Source organism: Calidris pugnax, unplaced genomic scaffold (genome assembly GCF_001431845.1).
Source record: "Calidris pugnax isolate Ruff unplaced genomic scaffold, ASM143184v1 scaffold388, whole genome shotgun sequence".
Taxonomy (NCBI): domain Eukaryota; kingdom Metazoa; phylum Chordata; class Aves; order Charadriiformes; family Scolopacidae; genus Calidris; species Calidris pugnax.
In genome coordinates, this window is record NW_015091104.1 from 101,217 (window position 1) to 122,461 (window position 21,245).

Consider the following 21,245-nt stretch of genomic DNA (forward strand, 5'->3'; position numbering starts at 1 on the left):
CCGGCGGCGCCGCGTGCTCCGGGCCGGAGCGGGCGGTGCGCGGGGCTGGCGGGGCGGGGAACCAGGGCGGGGCGGTCCGGTGCAGGGCGGATTGGCGCGGCCTAACGGCGCCTGTCGCCCCTCCGCCGCAGGCCCTCAGCCGCGCCATGCCCTCGGACCTGGCCAAGAAGAAGGCAGCCAAGAAGAAGGAGGCAGCCAAGGCCCGGCAGCGGCCGCGCCGGGCCCCGGAGGAGAACGGCGATGCCGGGACGGAGCCGCAGGAGGTCCGGCCCCCGGAAGCCAACGGAACGTCACTGCCAGGTGAGAGACGGCCCCGCCGGGACGCCGGTTCCTCGTGTCCGTGCGCCTCCGGCAGGGAGCCCCGGCGGGGGGAACCGGCGGCCCTCAGGTTCCGGTTCTGGGAGCGCCCAGGCAGGGCTGTTGCCACTCGGTTGTGCCCACGGCTGAGTGAACCGGGACGCCCGTGCCTCTTCGGATGAAGTACCTGACGGGTACGGGCTTGTGCTGAGCGGGGCGCTGCAGCGGCTGCCGTTAGGGCTGGTTTGAGCCGGCGGGACACCGGTGACGGTGTGTGGTGTCTCGTCACAGACCGGGCAGGCGAAGGGTTCCCTGCGCCCTCGCTGAGGCTGGCAGGGGGAAGGCGGAGCATGCTGATGGTGTCTTTTCCCTCTCAAAGAAATACCGTCCCCATCTTGTGGTACTTGATGCCCAGACCTGTTTGGGGTTTTTTTGGAGGGGTTGTTTGTTTTGGTTTTTTCCTGCTGCAGGAACCACTGCAGTGTCTGAATTCTTACTATTCTTACCGATATTGCTATGAGTCTCTGTCCAGCTCTTTTTCTGGGACATTCCTGCTTTTCGGAGACTAAGAGCCTGGCTGTCTTAATGAAAGACACTCTGTCAGCAGAGAGCTGTTGGCCTCCCTAAAGGAAACAGGCGAGGTAAAGTTTACAGAGAGGTAGTTTATTGTCTGTCCTGACTTTAGCCCCCCGTAACCCGCAGGTGGTTGGGCACGCAGGTTTTATCCGGGCTCAGCCCACGGTGCGTTGTTATAAGCGGCGCTCGGTGAGTGGCACAGAGACCCGGGGCAGCACGAGGGTCTCCCGGAGATCCCAGGCCCCCTCGGGCGCTGCTGGCGGTGGGGCGGGCGGGCTGGGACCGCGGGCCAGGCCCCTCCGGTGCCCGATCCCCACCGCGACCCCCGGCCCCGCCCGCCAGGGCCCCACCGGCCAATCGCCGTCCGCTTCCGCGTCTAATTTGCATACCGTCCTCCTATTGGTGAAGGCGGGGCTAGCCCGCGGGGTGTCCCTCCGCCGGTGGCAGTGTGGAACTGGCCGCGAGGTGTCCCTCCGCCGGACGGGCCGGCGCTGCGGGGCCGGGGGGGAGGGGAGGTCCACCGGAGCAGAGAGCGGCGGGCGGGCTGCGCGGGGTGGGAAAGGCGTATTTCATATTCGCGGCTCCCTGAGGAATAATGGCACGTCAAAGATCAGCCTGCCTTGCCCTCTTCGCTCCTTCGGCTTGCTCGTTTGTGTGACCGGTGCCCGCGCGTTCGGAGGGTCCCGTGTGGTTCCCTGTCAGTGCAGCCGCCATTCCTGGCTCCTTGGCTAAGGCCCGTGTGCCTCGGGGGTAATAGTGATTTTGCCGGGGGTGCCAGCTGCTGACAGCCTCTGTCGTTGCCCTGAACGCCAGCTCCCTGCTCAGAGCATCTGGGGCATCGCCGAGACCCTCCGTGCTAGTTTCTTATTCAAATGGCAGTGAAGGTAACTCAGGGCTGCAGCAGCAGATCAGCGTGACAGGGAAGAATTGCTTCTCCTGTAGGAGGAAAGGACCAGGGGGGCATGTGTATGGACACGTTAGCCTCTCAAAAAATTGTTAGGACCTATTCCAATGCTGCTGCTTCTTTCCTTCTCTCAGCTTTCCCTTCATTTATTTTCTAGCCAAGCTCTCTTTTGGCCTGCCCTGTCCTTAAGCTGGCAAGCAATATTTCGTTGGTTCTCTTCCCACCCCAGCCAGCCCTTCCTGCAGTGAGTAGGAATATCCGTCATACTTGGATAACAGACAAGCTGTTCTGGCTGCTCGCTTAGTTCCAATGGTCAGATTTTATTTAGAGAGCAGGTGGAAGTTCCTGTTGGACCGTATATACCCATCTGCTGCACTGAAAATCTGAGTGTCACTGCCTCTGGGCCTCCTCAGTGAGTCTGTAGAAATGGGGACATGGGAGTTGTTTTTGTGATCGTGTGCCTGTTGGTACGGGGGCTTTCGGCTTCCCTTGCATTTGTAAATTGGTACCACTCCTGTTCTGTCTCTGCATATAGAGGTAGATGCTCTTACAAAGGAGCTGGAGGACTTTGAATTAAAGAAAGCTGCTGCCCGAGCTGTGACAGGAGTGCTGGCGTCCCATCCCAACAGCACTGATGTCCACATCATTAACCTCTCGCTGACCTTCCATGGCCAGGAGCTGCTGAGTGACACAAAGCTGGAGCTGAACTCCGGGAGGCGATACGGCCTGATTGGACTCAACGGGATTGGTAAGATGTGGGGAACAGTGATGTGGGCTTCTTGGAGCTTGGTAAAGGTTCTGTGCTGCTGAGAAGCTGGGCAGATGCAGGTGGTAAATGCTGGGAACTGGAAAGAAGGTGGTTAGACAGTTTCCGTTCTCCTATCTCCATGCCCAGGAAGGGGAATTGCTAGGACTGCTGGTAGAAGTATGAGGTTGCTTTCTGACTTTGGACTGTGCATTTGAACTTGTTCCGGTGGAGAGCCGGGTGAGATGTCTGGGATCTGTGAATCTGGCTGATTCCTGTTTGCAGGATTTGTTTAGCAGTGTCAAAAAACCCCCAGTGCAAAGACATTGCACAGTATGGAGGAGCAGGGAGTGTGTTGTCTGGCTTGAATGGGAAAACAACTGTACAATCCCTGGAGAAGGCAACACTACATGGAGAGATGCAGAATATGGGTGTAATTGAAGGAGAGCTAGTAAGATTTACCGGCTGGTTTAACTTTCAGGGAAACACTTAGGTTCTCTAGTGATGAGTGTGTTACTTTCCTCTATGCTAGAATTTTTTAGAGTCTGGGGTCCTGGTGGGAGAGCAGGAAGTATATAGCAGAGATAAAAGTCCCTAAATCCTGGCAAAGTCTGAACTGCAGTGGTTTCCAAAGAGCTGCTTCTTGTCTTTATCCTGTCCTTGGGGTGCCGAGCCTTAGCTGGGAGGGCAGCCTGTTGCAGTGAGGCAGTAGGCTCTGCTGTGTCTTTAATTCTTCTGGCCTCTTGGGAAAGAAATTCTCGGGGATTTTCTGGTGTTGGAAAGGGAGGGATTCAATGGGATCTGACTGCATCTTGTCTGTTTCTCTGTGACATTGTATCTCACCCAATCCAACAATTAATTGTGGAGTGTCTGTCTGTACACAGGGAAATCCATGCTTTTGTCAGCTATTGGGAAACGAGAGGTGCCCATCCCAGAGCATATTGACATCTATCACCTGACCCGAGAGATGCCGCCCAGTGACAAGACCCCTCTACAGTGTGTGATGGAGGTGGATACAGAGAGGGCCATGTTAGAACGAGAGGCGGAACGTCTGGCTCATGAAGATGGTAAAGCTTCTCAGAGTCCCTGTGGACATTTCATCCGTTTCCCTCCCTAACAGAGAATAGGTTTTATTTGGGTTCCTTAGTGGAGTTTTTACATGTTATGGCACCTATTTCCCCGAGCTGCCTTGTACTAGTTGAAAAGTCCTGTGGGATTACACTTCTTTGGATGGAATTATTCCAAGCAGCTTTGTAAGAATTGTCTCAGGCTTGGGAGTGGAGGGGGCTTAATAGTGGTAAAGCAGATGGACTGTGAGCTTTCCCAGCTGTACAGAGGTGCAGCTGAGAGCCCTTTCTTGGTAGAAGTGCTGACAGGCAGGCTCTCTTTCAGCGGAGTGTGAGAAACTCTTGGAGTTGTATGAACGTCTGGAGGAGCTGGACGCTGACAAGGCAGAAGCACGGGCCTCGCGTATCCTTCACGGCTTAGGCTTCACACCAGCCATGCAGAGGAAGAAGCTGAAGGACTTTAGTGGCGGCTGGCGAATGAGGGTGGCTCTTGCTAGGTGAGTGGCGTACCGCCTGCTGCATCCTGGAAGAACAGCTCCCTGACTCTGCGGAGCCACAGTTCTAAGACTGCAGAGCAGAGCCAAGAGGCTTTGGGTTACCTGCATTTACCCTGCGCTGTCATCTTCCCTCTCTTTTCAGAGCCCTCTTCATTCGGCCTTTCATGCTGCTGCTCGATGAGCCCACAAACCACCTTGACCTGGACGCCTGTGTGTGGTTGGAGGAAGAACTGAAAACGTAAGCGTGAAGGAGTTTGCTGCTTCTATGGGTTGTGCTTTTCTGCTGGAACATTGTGTCAGCACATGAGCAAGTGCTACAGGAATAGCTGTTTATAATTCTTGTAGCTACATAACTATAGTGCAGTATCAGTGGCACCATGTGTCTACGGAAGGATTCTTGGTGCAAGAGACAAGAAGAAGTGCTCTGAAGAAATGAGAATACCTAACAGATGGTACTCTGCACCGAGGTGAAAGTAAGCAGCAATGGCTGAAACTTCTTAGAAGTGGAGTCAGTTGCATCAGTAGCACTAGTCCTCTATCACAGCTCAATTCCTTGTGTTTTAGCATGATGAAAGGTGTTTGCAGTATTTGCTTACTGCAGCTAATTGTAGCTAATTTACTCCAGATTTCCCAAAGCATCTCCCAGGGCTGTTACCTTTTTGTTCTTAATCCGATTGTAGGCGAGAGAGGTCTGGTGTGTGTAAATCCTTTGTCACCATCAGGGCCAACAAGCAAGAACTCTTTTCCTAGCTTAGTCTCTGATAACTTATGTGGTGCCACAGGTTCAAGCGGATCCTTGTGCTGATATCGCACTCCCAGGACTTCTTGAATGGTGTCTGCACCAACATAATCCACATGCACAACCGGAAACTGAAGTACTACACGGTGGGTAAATGGTGCCCTGCACAGCCAGCAAAAACAACAGAACTGTTCTCAGGGGCATGTCTGATGTTCTGTGGTCTCTTTCTAGGGAAATTATGATCAGTATGTGAAGACTCGCTTGGAACTAGAAGAAAATCAAATGAAACGATTCCACTGGGAGCAAGATCAGATTGCTCATATGAAGGTATGTGCTCAGCTGCTTGAACGTCTTTTTGCCCATGCAGGTGGGCATGCCTGCACATCTTCAACCTTGTTATTGTGGCTTTCGGCTAACTCTGTGTTCTGTTGCAGAATTACATTGCACGATTTGGTCATGGTAGTGCAAAGCTGGCCAGGCAAGCTCAGAGCAAGGAGAAGACCCTTCAGAAAATGATGGCTTCTGGCTTGACAGAGAGAGTCGTGAATGATAAGGTAGGATAAGACATGGGATTGCACCTAGAGATCAGCATTGGAAACATGGGCTAGATAAGCAGACTGATCTTTAGCCAACAGCAGGAGAGCTGAGACAGCTGGGAGCAAGAATGGTCTACCTTTCTTGATGCCAAGGGTGACTGTACTGAAGATAGTGTAATGCAGAAGAGTGGAAAGAGGAGGAGTAATTTTCTAGTGGAAAGAAGGAGATTTGTCTTATCCATAAGGCTATTTTGCAGACACAGAAATCAGAAATTAATGTCTAAGGGTGGGAGAAGACAGGGGAGGGTGCTCAGAGCAACTCTTGTTTGAAGAGTATAAGCCCACGTTTGTTTCAAGGGGAAAGAAATAGGGAGTCATTAGCCAGCAGATGAGCTTGTAAGCAACTAATCAGAATCAATCTGAGTGAGTTGCTAAAGGGGCTCATAAAAAGTTACACTCTGGTGCCATGGTCTACAGATGATGTTTGTAGTGAGCCATGGTTATACCAGAAGAACTGGGTTGTCTCGTGCTCTAAGGTGTCTAACAAGTGGATATTCTGTGTTAACAGACTTTGTCATTCTATTTCCCGCCCTGTGGGAAAATCCCCCCTCCGGTCATCATGGTGCAGAATGTCAGCTTCAAATACACCAAGGATGGGGTGAGTATGGGAGTGTGTGTGGGCTGTGTGGAGATTACTTGTGTCCCTGCCTTGTTTGGGAGTGTGAGGTTTTTGGCTGAGCTTTCTGCATACAATGAGTGCATCAAACTTCTTGGCAGTGTTAATGCTGAGTCTGCTCAAGTCAGAGCATTACAGGTGCAGCATGGAGGTTCTGGGTAGTTGTGGAAAGGCGTAATATGTGTCACGATTTTTGTGGTTTGCAGCCATGGATCTATAATAACCTGGAGTTTGGGATTGACCTGGACACCCGTGTAGCTCTTGTTGGACCCAATGGAGCCGGAAAGTCAACACTGCTGAAACTGCTGACAGGAGAGGTACCTACCCTGTCTACCCTGTTCTGGACCTTTATTCTTGGGGTAGTCTTCAACAAAGCAGCATGCACTTGCTGCAGCACCCCAGTCAGGCCTTGGAAATCCTTGCTGCAATATAGGGCTTTTTCTCTCATATTGCTTGTTCAGGCTGCCTCCTCAGTGCCAGCACAGAGGTGGCTGGATTCTGTATTTCTAGCATACAGCAAAGGAGGTATTTCCTGGTGAAATGCTTTTCTCTTCCCTTTCCAGCTGCTGCCCACAGATGGGATGATTCGCAAGCACTCACATGTGAAGATCGGTAGATACCACCAGGTACTCGCTACAGCAGCCACTGGGACATGAAATGCTGAGAAAAAAGCTGTTTCTGCTTCTAAGGCCCCTCCACTGCTGCCTTCTGTGCCTGGAGATGGGGGAAGGAACTGTTGGCTGAATGGGCTCTAGCAGATGTTCTTACCCTGAAAAGAGGGTTGCTGTGGTCCTTTCTGTTCTCACCTGTTATGGGAGAGACAGTTGCCTTGTGTGTTGTGGAGGATAAGCCTGCTGTTCTTAAGCTTTCTCCTGAAATGGAGACTCATTCTGTAATAGTTCAGCACTTTGGTTGTAGTGTGAGTGGGGTTGTTGGCTCTTGCGTTCTGCTGCTCAGCTGGTACCAGAGGGGTGTAAGGGGGGGTACTTTTGGCCTGCACAGTCTGAAGCTGAGTTTTCTTTTCTGCCAGCACTTGCAAGAGCAGTTGGACTTAGACCTCTCACCCCTGGAGTACATGCTGAAGTGCTACCCAGAGATCAAGGAGAAGGAGGAGATGAGAAAAATCATTGGCAGATACGGTCTGACAGGGAAGCAGCAGGTGAGTATGAGCTGTAGAGGTTTGCTTTTTGGTTGTTTGGAAAGAAGAGCTGCTGCATTTTCTGATCCGCTGGATCAAGCACTGGCTGACTGGAAGGTCCCAAAGAGTGGTGCTCAATGAATTTAAATCCAGCTGGCGGCCGGTCACAAGTGGTGTGCCTCAGGGCTCAGTGTTGGGACCATTTCTGTTTAACGTCTTTATTGATCATCTCGATAAGGACATAGGGTGTATCATCAGCAAGTTTGCAGATGAGACCAAGTTAAGCAGGAGTGTTGATTCCCAGGAGGAGAGGTAAGCTCTACAGAGAGACTTAGATAGATTGGATCATTGGGCCAACATCAATGGAATGAGCTTCAACAAGGGCAAGTGCCAGGTTCTGCACTTGGGCCGCAATAACCCCCTGCAGCGCTACAGGCCTGGGGAAGTGTGACTGGAGCTGCCTGGAGGAAAGAGACCTGGGGGTTCTCATTGACAAGCGGCTGAACATGAGCCGGCAGTGTGCCCAGGGGGGCAAGAAAGCCAACGGCATCCTGGCTTGTATTAGAAATACCGTGACCAGCAGAAGTAGGGAGGTGATTGTGCCCCTGTACTCGGCACTGGTGAGGCCACACCTCGATTATTGTGTCCAGTTCTGGGCACCTCAATCCAAGAGAGATCTGGAGGTGCTGGAGCGAGTGCAGAGGAGGGCAACGAAGCTGGTGAAGGGCCTGGAAAACAAATCATATGAGGAGCAGTTGAAGGAGCTGGGACTGTTTAGTTTGAGGAAGAGGAGGCTGAGGGGAGACCTCATCACTCTCTACAACTACTTGAAAGGACATTGTAGAGAGGTTGGTGCTGATCTCTTCTCACAGGTAATTAGTGACAGAATGAGAGGGAATGGCTTCAAGCTCCAATAGGGTAGGTTTAGATTGAACATTAGGAAAGAATTTTTCACAGAAAGAGTGGTTGGGCATTGAAATAGGCTGCCCAGGGAGGTGGTGGAGTCACCATCCCTGGATGTGTTTAAGAGCCGTTTAGATGTGGTGTTGGGGGATATGGTGTAGGGGAGAACTTTGTAGAGTAGGGTAGATGGTTGGACTCGATGATCCCAAGGGTCTCTTCCAACCTAGACGATTCTATGATTCTGTTGCTGTACTGATGTCTGACAGCTTTTTCCATCTCTTGACTTGAGCATATTTCAATTGTAACTTGAACTAGTTTGCTTATCTCTTACTTGTGAGATGAATACCAGGCAGAAATGAACTGGAAGCGGGGAGACTTGCTTCAGACAAGAGGGCAGGATCACCAGGGGTGCTTAAGTGTAAACATGACATGTTCCTGTACTTCATAGGTCACTGATGAAGAATTGTCCTCATCAGTGTAGTTCAACATTGATGTTTACATTGTTCTTCCCCATCTGTCACGTCAGAAGTTGAGAGAAGTTTTTGTGATTGTGGCAGGATGCAATGAGCACTAGTCAGACCTCAATTGTCTATCCTTTGGAACCTTTAATGCAAGCTGGGTCTTGCTATGGGCACTCCTTCCTGGAATTCCCTTGTTCCGCTGGTGAGATAAGCTTAGTCTAGGTATAAGACTGACAAAACGTCCTCTTGTGTCATGTAGCTATTGGAAACAGTGTGAGATCTGAGTATTTTGTGATCAGGGTGGCAATCTAAGTTTCCCTGCAGCGCTGTGAATAGTCTGTGTTTGTCAGGTGAGCCCCATCAGGAACCTCTCGGATGGGCAGAAGTGCCGCGTGTGCTTTGCTTGGCTGGCCTGGCAGAATCCTCACATGCTTTTCCTGGACGAGCCCACCAACCACTTGGACATAGAAACAATAGATGCTCTGGCAGATGCCATCAATGACTTTGAAGGAGGAATGATGCTGGTCAGCCATGACTTCAGACTCATCCAACAGGTAAGAAAAGTAGTGGATTTTGTCAGAGCAACAACTACCTTTCTAACACTTTAAGTAATTAAAATAAGTTATTTTCAGCTGACTGGCTCTTACTCATCCCAAAAAGATGTGTGAGTGAAAAAAACTCACTGGAATCACTGGACACAATTCTTTTGCCAGGTTCATGCGAAACAATTACTGAGCTAGCCTAGGAAAACTTTAGGTATTTGAAAGAAAACAACCAAAAAACAAAACAAACACCTACAAAACCCTAGAAGTGAAGAATCAGTGCAATGGAAATCATGACACACTGTGGAGGCATTAACTGTATTTTTTTAAATGATACTGGAGTAGTTCTAGCACAATCTTTTACGACTCGCACTGTACAGGCAAAAGAAATTGTGCCACTTACACACAGGTGTCAAATGCTCATTTATCAGCTTTGTTTAGTCTGCAAGTTCAGGTATAATTTTATTTTTCAGGTCCAAGTAGTTCAGGTTAAGAACTACTTTCTTCAGCTCCCAATTTAGCAGGAAAGTCTTTCCTTCTTAGTCCATGTACCAAAAAAAAAAAAAGAGATGTTGAGGGGTGAAGAATTTTTAGTTCTAAAATCTTGCAGAAATTATGCAGAAAACATCAGGTAAGAGATTTCACTGCAAATATTTTTCTTTGGTAGTTGAAGTGTGAAAGTTATTAAACTCTCTTCTTACCAGACTTCAAAGAGTAGATTTTGGTTAATTTTACAATTTTGGTAAAGTTATAAAATGCTGTACTGCAAACATCTCCTCCTTGTGTGCTTGCTTTCAGGTTGCGCAGGAGATCTGGGTCTGTGAGAAGCAGACAATCACAAAGTGGCAGGGCGACATCCTCGCCTACAAGGAGCATCTCAAGTCAAAGCTGGTGGATGAGGATCCGCAGCTCACCAAAAAGACGCACAATGTGTGAGCTCCGGAGCAGTCGGTCGCGTGCTCCCGGTGGAGACTGACGGTGGCCAATGTGACTTGGCCTCCGGCCGACAGAACGGGACTCTGCTGCTCTCTCCGTGGCTGTGTTCTAGGATTGCTGCAATACTGCTTCCCCTTGACTTGCCTTGCACCTCTGTATCTGGACAGATCTCTTCTCTCCTGATCTGGCTACGTTTGGGCAACCATTGCCAAATTCAGATGATGTCCCATCTGAGCCAGGCCTTGGACTCTCATGCTCTGGGGCTGTGGCCGTGGCAGGTGGGGTCTGAGCTGCAGTGGTACAGAAGCGGAGACCCCAGCCCAGCTTCTCCCGCCTCTTCCTTCCCAATTTCTGCTTCAGTTTAGATACTTCACTTCAAACTCCTCTGGCCTTGGTTTGTTTTTAACTATTATTTAACAGTGTAATAAACAGATCTGCCTGAGAATCCATCAGTCAATAAAGAGGGAAGAACAGTCTTGTCTTGTTTTGTGAGCTGTGGTAGTTACTGGGCCACACTGAGGCAAATCAGCTGGTGATGAGCTTTGAATAAGGAGGCAGAGCCCTTTTTTCTGCGGTGAAGGTTCAGTTCTTCAGTGCTACCAGAGTTGTAAGCAGAACTTGTGGGGTACATGAAGTGGTGAGTACTGAGCTCTGGAGGTACAGAGCAGTGAGCAGGATCCTCTCACTTAGGAAACCTCTGCCACTCTGGTGAACACTGGGTTTTCCAGTTAGTGACAGAAGAGGGAGCAGTCACACATGTTTTTTTACTGTTGTTCACAGACACAACTTGAAAGGGTTCTGAGGATTGGAAGTTAGAGACAGAATGTGGATCTATAAAATACCCGTGTATGTTCTGTACTACAAGAGAGTGGCTTAAGTCTATGCTTTTTTCATTCACCTGGAATTTTATGGGTCTAATAATGAGAGTCAATAATTTAGAGTTTTAGGATTATGAATTCGTTATTTGTTCCTTGCAGGTTTAACTAAACAATACGAATAAACTAAAGCTAGTTTAACATTTATTTTTGTTCTTAAATTTTTAGAAAAGTTGGTATTTAAACCTCACCCTGTGCCACAGAGCTTGAATAAAATACATTTTTTTGTGTACCTTTAAAAACATTTAAAAGGTACTGAAGAAAAAGCAAATCAAACCAAATAGCTTCTTACATTCATGAGTTACCATTTCAATTACTCCTGACACCTGAGAATGGCTGCACTGGGCATGTGAAAGGTTCATCTAGCCCAATAACCTGTTCCAACAGTACATATTGACAGGCAAATTGAAGAATAGGACAAACACGTAGTAGTTGTATTTCCTCAGATGCTGATTGTGGCTCTGACTCTTAAGTAGAGTATTAAGAGTATTTCCTTTTTTTTTTTTTTCCAAAGGGATCATCCGAGTTGTGACTGCTGCTATAGGAGCACTGCATATCATCCACAGGGCAAACATCTCAGTGGGAGCCAATTCCAGTAGATAGTGCAGAACACTCAGGTTTTTCAGAGTTTTTAGCAATGATCTGAGAGGAAAAGAAAAGGTGTCTTTTCTGAGAAAATAATGCAGATTAGTATAAATGCTGTTCAAGTTAATTCTGCAGAAAGTCTAGATTGCATTGAACTGTTACTGAATGTCTTGCAGTGTAATACTCCGAAGTGCACAGGCAGACAGTGACTAAGTAAAAACAACTGAGGGATAAGTAATTAGTGTAAAGGCTGATTGCTACCACAAAAGTTGAAGCAATAATAGACGGAGGTATTTCTTTGTTCCTTCTGCTCCCTAGGTTTTAAAAAGAGTTGGAAAGGGCTGCAAAGTAGCTGTGAGAGTAGCCTCAGGTAGAGTCCTACCTCGCCGAGCTGCTGGTTCTGCTCTTCCTTACTCTTAGCAAAGATTTAGTGATGACTCTCACGCTACATTTCAGATCTGTGTAGCTGACAGCCATGGTGGCAATAATAAACACGGGATATAATCTTAGACTGAGTTTTTTGGGAATGACAACTCCTGAGAAGGGCAAGCGAACACTGGGATGACAGCCAGCACAATGGACAGTAGTTGGAGAACTCTTGTAGCCATGTCTGCTGCTGTGAAAGAACTCGGCTGCAGACAGGTCTCTGATTTAGCTAACAAGGGCCACAGGTGCATGTTCAAAGCAAAAACAGCTGTAACTGCACCAGAGGTCACAGTTAGCAAGCCAGGACTTGTAAAATGGAATATATAAACACGCTTTATAAGGCTGGCATTTCAGCCTTGTGGTGGCAGTTTGTTAGACTACATGAAAGAGCTGTGGCACGTGTTTCTCTTGGAGCACTGGTTCCTGTGAGAGGCAGCCACCAGCTGGGGGAGAGGCATTTTGAACTGTTTCAGCGAGGGCTTTTCTGATTACGCACAAAAGCAAAACTGTATCTAGATAAATTATGAGAATTGCTCTTTAGTTGCTAGGATGGTTATTTCTGTGACCGAAGTGGCCTAGAGCCTCCACACCGTTACTCTTGGTTGTGGTCCAAAAGTGAGGTTGGCTCTAACCCAGCCACAGCCAGAAGTGGCAGATATTTCATGAAGTGCAGGGATACAGGATTCCCTTCTCTGTGTGTTGCGAGTTGATCCACACACTACAGAAATAGCACAAGGATGAGTCAAGCCCAGCACAAGCTTCCAGAATAGGCAGCCTCTAGCACATGCAATCTAGGGAAGCAGATGGTAATTCCCCAAATCTGGGAGCTCAAATGTGACTGTACTGCTCAGTGGATGAGCCTCTGCCCTTGCTGTACAGTGGCTCCCCATGCTTAGACCAATCGCTGCTCCTTGTCCACCACAGGGCCTCCCTCTAAGCATTTTGTCAAAAAACCAAGCTGTGTGTGGATAACTGTCAGCGCCCGACACAGCTGCTGCTGTGGAGAGATACAACAGGTCCTTTAGCGTGAGAGCGCCTTTGTGTGCTGGGACCGGTGGAAAAGGTACACCAGCTCCAGCCGCAGTGAACGGCCTCCCCAGCACGAAGATCTCGGCTGTTCACATCTCTGTAAATCAGTGGATGGGTGGGATGCACATCAGAGGGGGAAGCAGATGCATGGCCTCTTACAAACCAGAAGTGGTGATGTTGCCTGCTCTGTATTTCCAGTATGAGTCATCCACTGACATCTCTTGTTGTTTGACATCACAGAATACACCACTCCTGTCCCCAGAAGGATCTCACCCCCCCTATATCTTCAATGCCCAAGCCCATTCCCCTTTGCAAATGTGTTGACGTCATCATTCCAGCCTGTCCCAACTGACCACTGATGTTCCAGTTCTTGGGTGCAAGAAGCCCTTCTGTGACACTTAGACCCGGGTTGTCACTGTGATGTTTATTTGCACTGGGGATGGGTGATCACGATCCCACAAGGACAGGCCTGGAATAAAACTAAATTCTGCAAAAGGCTATCAGCTATACAAGCACAGGCAGGGTGACTGATGAGCAGGTCTCCCAAGCTGAGTCCTTGGATGATGTGATTTACTAGGGATGTGCCAGTATAACACGTTCCCCTGAGCAGGAGACAGTGCACAGCAGCACAGCAATCCCAGTGTCTCCCCTGAACATACATCCTCTTATGAAATATCTGTTGTGGTGTCTGCTGAGAGAATCCTTTTCTATCTAAAGGACGGCAAACCTTTTCTATTTTGTTCACTTCTCTTTGGTACTGCACCTATTTTTCCTGGCTTAACTTAATTCCTGCATCGTGAATACTGTCGCCAGTGTGATTGCTGGTTTCCAGGATGGACCAAATCAAACTCAGGGTGTCAGCCCCCCCCTCCCACTGCTGCCTCCTTCCCATTGAGGCCCCATTGTTCACAGCAAGCAGAGCTCCCCAGAGCAGGTTGGCAGAGACAGCCAGAGAAACACTGGCTGTTGGGGTGTTTATAACGCTGTCACTGAGCCTCTCAACCAATCTTCCCTCCAGTTACTGAATCTCCACTGACTGCCTTATCTGTTCCATAGCACTGGAGCAGTTCCACCCATTTGACTCTGGAAGCGATATCTGGAGTTCTCTGATTTCATAGAATCATAGAATTGTCTAGGTTGGAAGGGACCTTAAAGATCATCTAGTCCAACCATCGACCTAACTCTGACAAAAAAAATAAATAAGAAATAAGCAATAAAAAAATCACTAAACCATATTCTTGAGGACCATGTCAACCCGTCTTTTGAGCACATCCAGGGATGGTGCCTCAACCACTTCCCTGGGCAGCCTATTCCAGTGCTGGATAACCCTTTCCGTGACGTTTTTCCTAATATCCAATCTAAACCTCCCCTGGCGCAACTTGAGGCCATTTCCCCTTGTCCTGTCTCCTGTGACTTGGGAGACGAGACCGACCCCCGCCTCTCTACACCCCCCCTTCAGGTAGTTATAGAGCGTGATAAGGTCTCTCCTCAGCCTCTTCTTCTTCAGACTGAACAACCCCAGCTCCCTCAGCCGCCCCTCATAAGACTTACTCCTCCAGATCCCTCACCAGCTCCACTGCCCTTCTCTGGACCCGCTCCAGCACCTCAATGTCTTTTTTGTGGTAAGGGGCCCAAAACTGGACACAGCCCTCGAGGTGAGGCCCCACCAGTGCTGAGTACAGGGGGACGATCACCTCTGGGAATTTACACCCTTCTACCAATGCAGAAAACCTCCTTTCACTAAAACCCTGGATAAACCTGGAAATAGCTCTTCTCTGGCACTTCTGCCCCATTGCGAATGAGACACTACTGCTCCTGCCCACCTCTTTGCTCTTAAACTTTTTCTCAGGTCTGAAAGTTTAATTGAATCAGTTACTTCCCAGATCCCCTCAGTCCAGCTGTCCATCGCTTAGTGCAAAGCAGAATCATCTGTTGCAGCTGTGTATTCATCCTGCTCCTCGGGGGCTGCAGCTGAGGGAGGTGAGGTCCTTTGCTATATAACCAGGTCCATGCCTCCCTGGTTGTTCTGCTGGAGGCTAAGATGAGTGCAGAAGCTGGGAAGAAGCGTGGTCATGGTCCCACCTCTGGGGACAGCAAGTCTAAGAGGAAGCACAAGAGAAAGGAAACCTACTCAATCTATATCTACAAAGTACTGAAGCAGGTGAGTAAATGTTCCTTTTCTGCTAGAAACTGCTTCATATGTAAAGTTACTTCTGATCATTGTGTGTTAATCTTATAGAGTGGAAGAAAAATCTGCTTTTTAGTGAGATGAAGAGTGAGTAGGTACAGCAGAGCCCTGGTTGAGTCTCAAAAGTGTGTGTATTCTTAAGGCAGGAGGCAAGAGAAATCTAGATCAGAAAGGTTTTTCTAGAGAGAATAAGCCCTAGTGTGTGGCTCTGCCTAAAGACATAATGGAGTAGAAGTCAATAGGACAAGAACAGCTGTTGGTGGCCCTATGAGCAAGTATTAAATACTTCTGGTAAATTCTTTTAGGGAGATAAGAATAATTTTGTGAGGTAGCCATGAGTTGTGCAGACCTTGGTTTCCTGCACAAGCCTGTGGTCACTTCCATCCCTCACAGGGTTGTGCAGAGGCTGCTGCCAGCATGATCCCAAAGCCACTGTAGCCTCAGGGGGGCCTCTCCTCAGGCTAACTCAAGTGGCACACAACTCAAGACCCCCTGGGTAGCCACTCTGGGTCCCTTTGGGGTCAGGGTGCACAGTCTGGGGTGGGAAGGGGGCCTATTTTTCTGGGGGGCACTGGAGTCCCTGCTCTCTCCAGGGTGGTGCATGAGATAGTGCTTGATTTACCATCTGGCAGGTGCACCCAGACATCGGCATCTCTTCCAAGGCCATGAGCATCATGAACTCCTTCGTCAACGACATCTTCGAGCGGCTCGCCTCAGAGGCCTCACGTCTGGCCCAGTACAACCACCGCTCCACCATCACCAGCCGTGAGGTGCAGACGGCAGTGAGGCTGCTGCTGCCCGGCGAGCTGGCCAAGCATGCTGTCTCTGAGGGCACCAAGGCTGTCACCAAGTACACCAGCAGCAAGTGACCGCCCGGGCCCTAATAAACCCCCCTGCACTCAGCAGGCCTCTGTGTCATGGCGCCGGGGTTGGGGCGGTATCGTTCGCCGTCACTGTGGGGATGGCGCGGTTGCCATGGCGACGGGCGCGTCCTGGCGGGCGGGGAAGCGGCGGGGCCCGGCCCAGGCGGCGCCGGCGGGGCGGCCCCAGGGGTGCCTGGTGGCGTCCCCGGACGCTGAGCGGCTGCTTCTCGCAGTCGTGGTTCGGCCCGGGGCTGCTGGCAGGGGGGTGCCGAGGCGGCGGCTGCGCGCCCTGTTCGCGAGCGCCCCGCTGGCCCGTCGGTGCGGGCTGCCGCCAGCCCCCCTCCGCGGGGCCCGGCCCAGCCCGCTGGCACCTCTCCGCCCGGGGTGGCCGCCTCCAGCGGGGCCCGGGGCGAGGGGACGGGTGGTCTCCGCCGCGGGCGGCCTCCGCTCCTGGGGCCAGAGCCTGCTCAGCTCCCGCGGCGGCGGGGCCCGGGGAGAGGGCGCTGGTGGAGCCGCGGAGCCGGGCCCGAGCTCCCGGCCGGGTCGGGAGGAGCGGAGGGGCTCCCACTCCGGTCCCGCCGCTGACTTGGGAGGGGGGGCGGGCGACCGTGGCGGCAGAGGCCGGGGAAGGACGGGACCTGGGCAGGGAGCGAGTCGCGGCGGGGGAACAGGGAGCGGGGCCTTGGGGAGCAGGAGTGTGTGATGGTTTGTCACACAGCAGTGGCTGAACTGCCCGTCTGCTGCCCCTCGTAATCACGGGGGAACCTCTGGCGGGGAGCACAGGTTGGAAGCCTGATCCCAATTGGCAAAGTTGCTGTGGCACCTAAATATTCTGCAGTTTCCTAATACAACCCTTTGCAGCTCAAATGCATTTCCTGTAGTACTGCCCCTTCACAACAAATGCGGGTGAGCTAGCCACTGGACTCTGAAGTTGGTTGCTGTTAAGGCCTTGTCCTCATCATAAACATGATGAGCAGATGGAAAACTTCTGTGTTTGTCACACTTCAAAGGAAAAAAAAAACCTGTAAGTTAAGTTTTCTGCCAAATTAGTTTCAAGAAGGTGGGGGCCAAGACAAAATGTTAAGTTTTCTAAAACCTTTCCAGATGCTTATAGAATTGGGACCTGTAGATGAAGGGAGCTCAGAGTTGGGCTGAAAATGGAACCTGATTCAGAGAAAGCAGCAATTGGGGTGTTGGAGGGTGTAACTGGGGTGTAACAAAGATGCAGCATAGTATTAAATGGAAAATACTTGTTGCCCCTTTCCAGCAGCACTAGGATGTGCATCCACACTTTTTGTGGGATGGAGAGTGCTTGTGAATAGCTTGGAACTGCAGTTCTGCATCTGCCCTGGGGGTGGTTCTCTCTGACTGCCTGATGTCAAATACATCTCTGGTGTACGGGCGGGAGCCCGGTGCTGCCCAGCTCCAAGCAGGCTGCCTGTGAGTCATGCAGCTTCCCTCGGTGGTACCCTGGCTTTCCTAGCACATAATTGGCCGTCGTGTGGGTAAGGTGCTAGTTTATGGCGAGATGAGCTGCCGTCTCCTGGAAATGTCTGGTAGAGCATCTAGTGCTGAGTGAGCCCAAGAGGAGCTGTAGTGGTGCGGGTGCTTGAGTCTCCAATGCTGCAGTTTGTGCATCCTGCTTCATGTCTCTCCTCACCCCCCCCCAAAAGGCTAGAAGAATGGAGTTGGTGACTGGCCTCATATCACTCTTGCTACATCTGTTTCCTCACAAATCTAGAAGGGCAGCCTGCAGTGCAGATGCACCAAGTTTCAGAAGCAGAAAGAGATGGTGGCTCTTGGAATGGTGATTTCTGCACTGAACCTGCCCAGAATGTATTTTCTTTTTTTTGTTTTTTTTTTTGCATTTCCCATATGGGGCAGGTTCATCTCTCACTGTCCAGGGGTCATGCTGCTTGTTTCCCCGTGGAGCTGCCCTGATACACCTTCACAGGATGTCAAACACAGTCTTTTTCTGAGGAATTGCTCTGCATGCTTAGCATGGATTAGCTTTTTGTGAGGACTGCTCCACAACTCAGCTTCTTCCAGACTGGACTTGTGGCTCCATGCCCTGTCTGTGCCATGATGCTCTAGTGGATCAGGTGAGATCTGACTGAAGTTGCTTTGGGAGGAGGGAGTAGGCTGTGCTAACCAGCAGGGATTCACAAGAACTTGGTCACTGCAAGAATGAGCCAGAAGCACTTGGGTCACAGTAAAGAGCAAACCTTAACTCGGAGCCCATGCAGACACTCTTCTGAGGTGTCCTGAGACCGCCTTAGCTTGAGTCTTGTGTCCTTGCAAGTCTCCCAGTGAGTTCATAGTGTTGCAGCACTGTCGTGTTGGATGTCCCTGGCTCCATGTGTATGCCCATCTGATCTGTTCTTCCCAAGCTATACATGCCCATAGGCTAGAAGCAACCGGTTTTGTTTGGGTTTTGTTTTTTTTTTGCCTTGGTCCATTCTTCAAACCCCTCAAAAGGAACACTATAGTGTGACAAACTGAATGCAAGTGTTCACAAAATATCAGTAATGCCTATGTTCTCCAGTTTCCTTTTTGTAAGAGAGCAATTACTTAAGAGTATGTGTTCTTTTCTCTCAAGGGCTGGGGGACCATGAGGCAGAACATCTCTCCGGTCTATGATAAGTGGTGCAGGTTTGAGAGGAGGGAGGTTTTTGGGCAGTGGGGGCTGATACCAGTGTGCAGCCCTGTGTGCATTTCTTTTCCCATGCTGTTGTGTCCCTTGGCAGCAGTGCTGCCAGGTGGCTGCTCTGGTGCATCATTAGACACTGTTCCAAATAGCACAGGCAGGAATGGCTCAGCACTCAGAGGAAAATGAGCTGTGATGGATAGCTCTGGTGATGCCAAAGCTGTTAAGATATGAACCTCTGAAGTGCAGCCAGGGTTCCAGCAAGAAACTCTCATCCTCTGTGTGCTCAGCTGCTAGTGCATGGGGACAGTGCTGGTCTATGTCCCTTCACTCTTCTGGTTTGGCCTGAGGTAGGCTGTTCTGTGTGAGTAATGGTAATTCTGAGTCCATAACTTGTGGAGGCCCAGAATCCTTGCCTGGAGAACAGGAGATGAGTGGTGACCAAAGGTCAGAGAGACATTCCCCCAGGAACATGCACGTTGCTCTCTGAGGCTCTGTTATCCCTGATGCTGCCAGCACTGAAATGGAACTAAGGGTCTGTCGTGTCCTTGGAGCTGTTCTCCATGTTTTTTCCCAGCAAGGATTGTTGCAAATAGTTTGTTTCCTTGTTTGTTCTCTTTCTTCATACTCTGTTTGCTCTGGAGTCCTGGATGTAGCCAACAATAATGATGTTTCCTTCCTCTCTTCTCAGAATACTGCAGTGGGAGTCGAGGAGGTATTTACAGGTTAATTAAAAGTCTTATTTGATATCTGTAATTTCTAGGGCCATATAATAACAGAGGTCAGAAGGCATCCTTGTTCTAATGTCCTCTGCTTGTATAACCCTCTATTGCCTGCTGCCAGATGTGGGAGAGCCTTAAAGGCTAGCTGTCTGTGAGGTGCTTCCTGGTTCCTGGAGCTGCAGCCAGGGACTGACCAACTCACTGGTTTCCTGGTATGGAGAAGCTTGGGACAGGGCAGAGTGCCTCTCTGGGGCCTGAGGACATAAATGGAATGGGAACAAAAAGTCCTAAGCAATATGTATTGGTCTGGGCTTAGGACAGCTACCTGGTGGTACCCTGCAAGGTCTCCAGGTAGGAGGACAATACTTCCATGTGGCCCCATGCAGGGTATGGGGCTGGAGAAGAAGATGACATGGGCAGAGTGGCCCCATGAGGAATGGCTGCTGCAGGCCACACGCCGTTTTCCCATTAGCGAGTGTTTAGTTCAGCGTTTTAAATAATTGTGTCCTCGGAATGATATTTAAAATCCATTTGGGAGGCAATGAGGCGGGAAAGTGCCTGTGCCATTGTGATGACGCTGCGCAGGCCGTGCCACACATGCATATTACAAACTCGTTACAGGCTCGTTTACACGCATGCTGCTCACTCCCCGCACAACCTCTTTCTGATGCTCCTAATGTTTCCTCCTCACCATGGCTGCTTCTCCTTGGCACAAGGGAGAAATTTTCTTGATAAGGCAGGCCTGGTGTCATTTGCAGCAACATGAGCAAGGGGCATGGCAATGGCAGTTGGGTGCTGGCCTTTGGATGGGGATGTGCCCATGACCCCAGTGCTGCACTGGTGACGTGCTGCAAGCTGCTCATGGGCATGGAGTCTCTGTGCAGGGGCAATGGAGAGTGTGTCTGGCAGCTCGGGGAAGGCAGCCAGCAGGCCTGGGACTGGTGCATGGTCCTCTTTGGGCTTCCCAGTTCTTGCATTGTTCTTCTCTGCACTGGAAACAGCCACTAGAAGGAACACAAGCAAAGCCAAGCTCCCTGTCTGATCAGCACCTGCGGGGACACCAGAAGGTTCCAAGCTGTGATAGAGTTCTAAGTTGACAGGGTAAATACTAAATGGACTTCAGATTTAACAAAATGCAAACAACTCCCACCAAACAAAGAAACAAAAAAAACCCCAAACCACAAGCAACCCAACAACAACCCCTCCCTCAGAAAAGCAGCCCCAAAACCAAAGGAAAAAACCTCACCCCAAAAACCTTCTAGTCACCTATATATTTGATATTAACAAATATCAACAAGTGCCACAACTAGCCTGTTTTGCAGGATAGATGGTGCAGTCCAGGAGACAAGTCAGGTGGGCCAAGGTGATGGCTCTTAACAGAACCTTGTTTTCCAGTGGGACAGCATGGTCCAGGAGAAAGTCAGTGGGTCAGTATAGCAGCTCTAGGTAGAGGTATGTTGTCTGAGCCACCCCCCTTAGCCCTCAGTCACTCTTGCAGGTGTCTCCTGCATCACCCCAGTGACCCCAGACGCTCTCAGTTATAGGACTGGGCAGAAAAGTACTGGCTGAAATTCCCACAGCAGGTAAGGAGTCTCTGTTGCTGACACTCACAGCCTGCCCAGCTGGAAGGTTCTCATGGTGGCAGGGACACAGTGATTACCAGGTTAGTTACAGGCGAGTCATTTGAAGGTACATGAAGTTTAACAGGTCCCAAACCTATGCCAAGCTAGCACAGCATCCTAACTATTGGGATCCACTCTGTCCTTCAGAGTGAGCTGTGATAATTGGGGCAGGGCAGGGAGCTTCATCGTCTTTCACTTCTCCAGATGTGACCTGCTGTGGCTGGAGGGGTGGATGGCACAGCTGGTGCCATCAGAATGCATCCATGCCTCA

At 50.2% G+C, this 21,245-nt stretch overlaps 2 protein-coding genes across 2 annotated transcripts; both read left to right on the forward strand.

Moving 5' to 3' along the window:
- The first annotated feature begins 146 nt into the window (after nucleotides 1-146).
- On the forward strand, nucleotides 147-10,493 carry ABCF2 (ATP binding cassette subfamily F member 2). The gene is made up of 14 exons (XM_014958001.1): nucleotides 147-300; nucleotides 2,313-2,525; nucleotides 3,407-3,589; nucleotides 3,915-4,086; nucleotides 4,229-4,324; nucleotides 4,869-4,971; nucleotides 5,057-5,152; nucleotides 5,260-5,379; nucleotides 5,930-6,019; nucleotides 6,244-6,354; nucleotides 6,601-6,663; nucleotides 7,068-7,196; nucleotides 8,890-9,093; nucleotides 9,880-10,493. Exons 1-14 carry the CDS (start codon nucleotides 147-149, stop codon nucleotides 10,015-10,017), a joined length of 1,872 nt encoding a protein of 623 aa, XP_014813487.1. The 3' UTR covers nucleotides 10,018-10,493.
- A 4,480-nt stretch (nucleotides 10,494-14,973) lies between these two features.
- LOC106897400 (late histone H2B.L4-like) lies at nucleotides 14,974-15,989 on the forward strand. The gene is made up of 2 exons (XM_014958002.1): nucleotides 14,974-15,093; nucleotides 15,753-15,989. The coding sequence occupies exons 1-2, from the start codon at nucleotides 14,974-14,976 to the stop codon at nucleotides 15,987-15,989; spliced, it is 357 nt and encodes a 118-aa protein (XP_014813488.1).
- Nucleotides 15,990-21,245: the final 5,256 nt, after the last annotated feature.

Bases quoted from the DNA above. Each gene is read 5' to 3' on its own strand.
- ABCF2 (XM_014958001.1), top strand. From the start codon at position 147: ATGCCCTCGGACCTGGCCAAGAAGAAGGCAGCCAAGAAGAAGGAGGCA. The intron at 6,020-6,243 runs GTGAGTATGGGA...TGTGGTTTGCAG, and splicing joins TCAAATACACCAAGGATGGG to CCATGGATCTATAATAACCT. The intron at 9,094-9,879 runs GTAAGAAAAGTA...GCTTGCTTTCAG, and splicing joins ACTTCAGACTCATCCAACAG to GTTGCGCAGGAGATCTGGGT.
- LOC106897400 (XM_014958002.1), top strand. From the start codon at position 14,974: ATGAGTGCAGAAGCTGGGAAGAAGCGTGGTCATGGTCCCACCTCTGGG. The intron at 15,094-15,752 runs GTGAGTAAATGT...ACCATCTGGCAG, and splicing joins TCTACAAAGTACTGAAGCAG to GTGCACCCAGACATCGGCAT.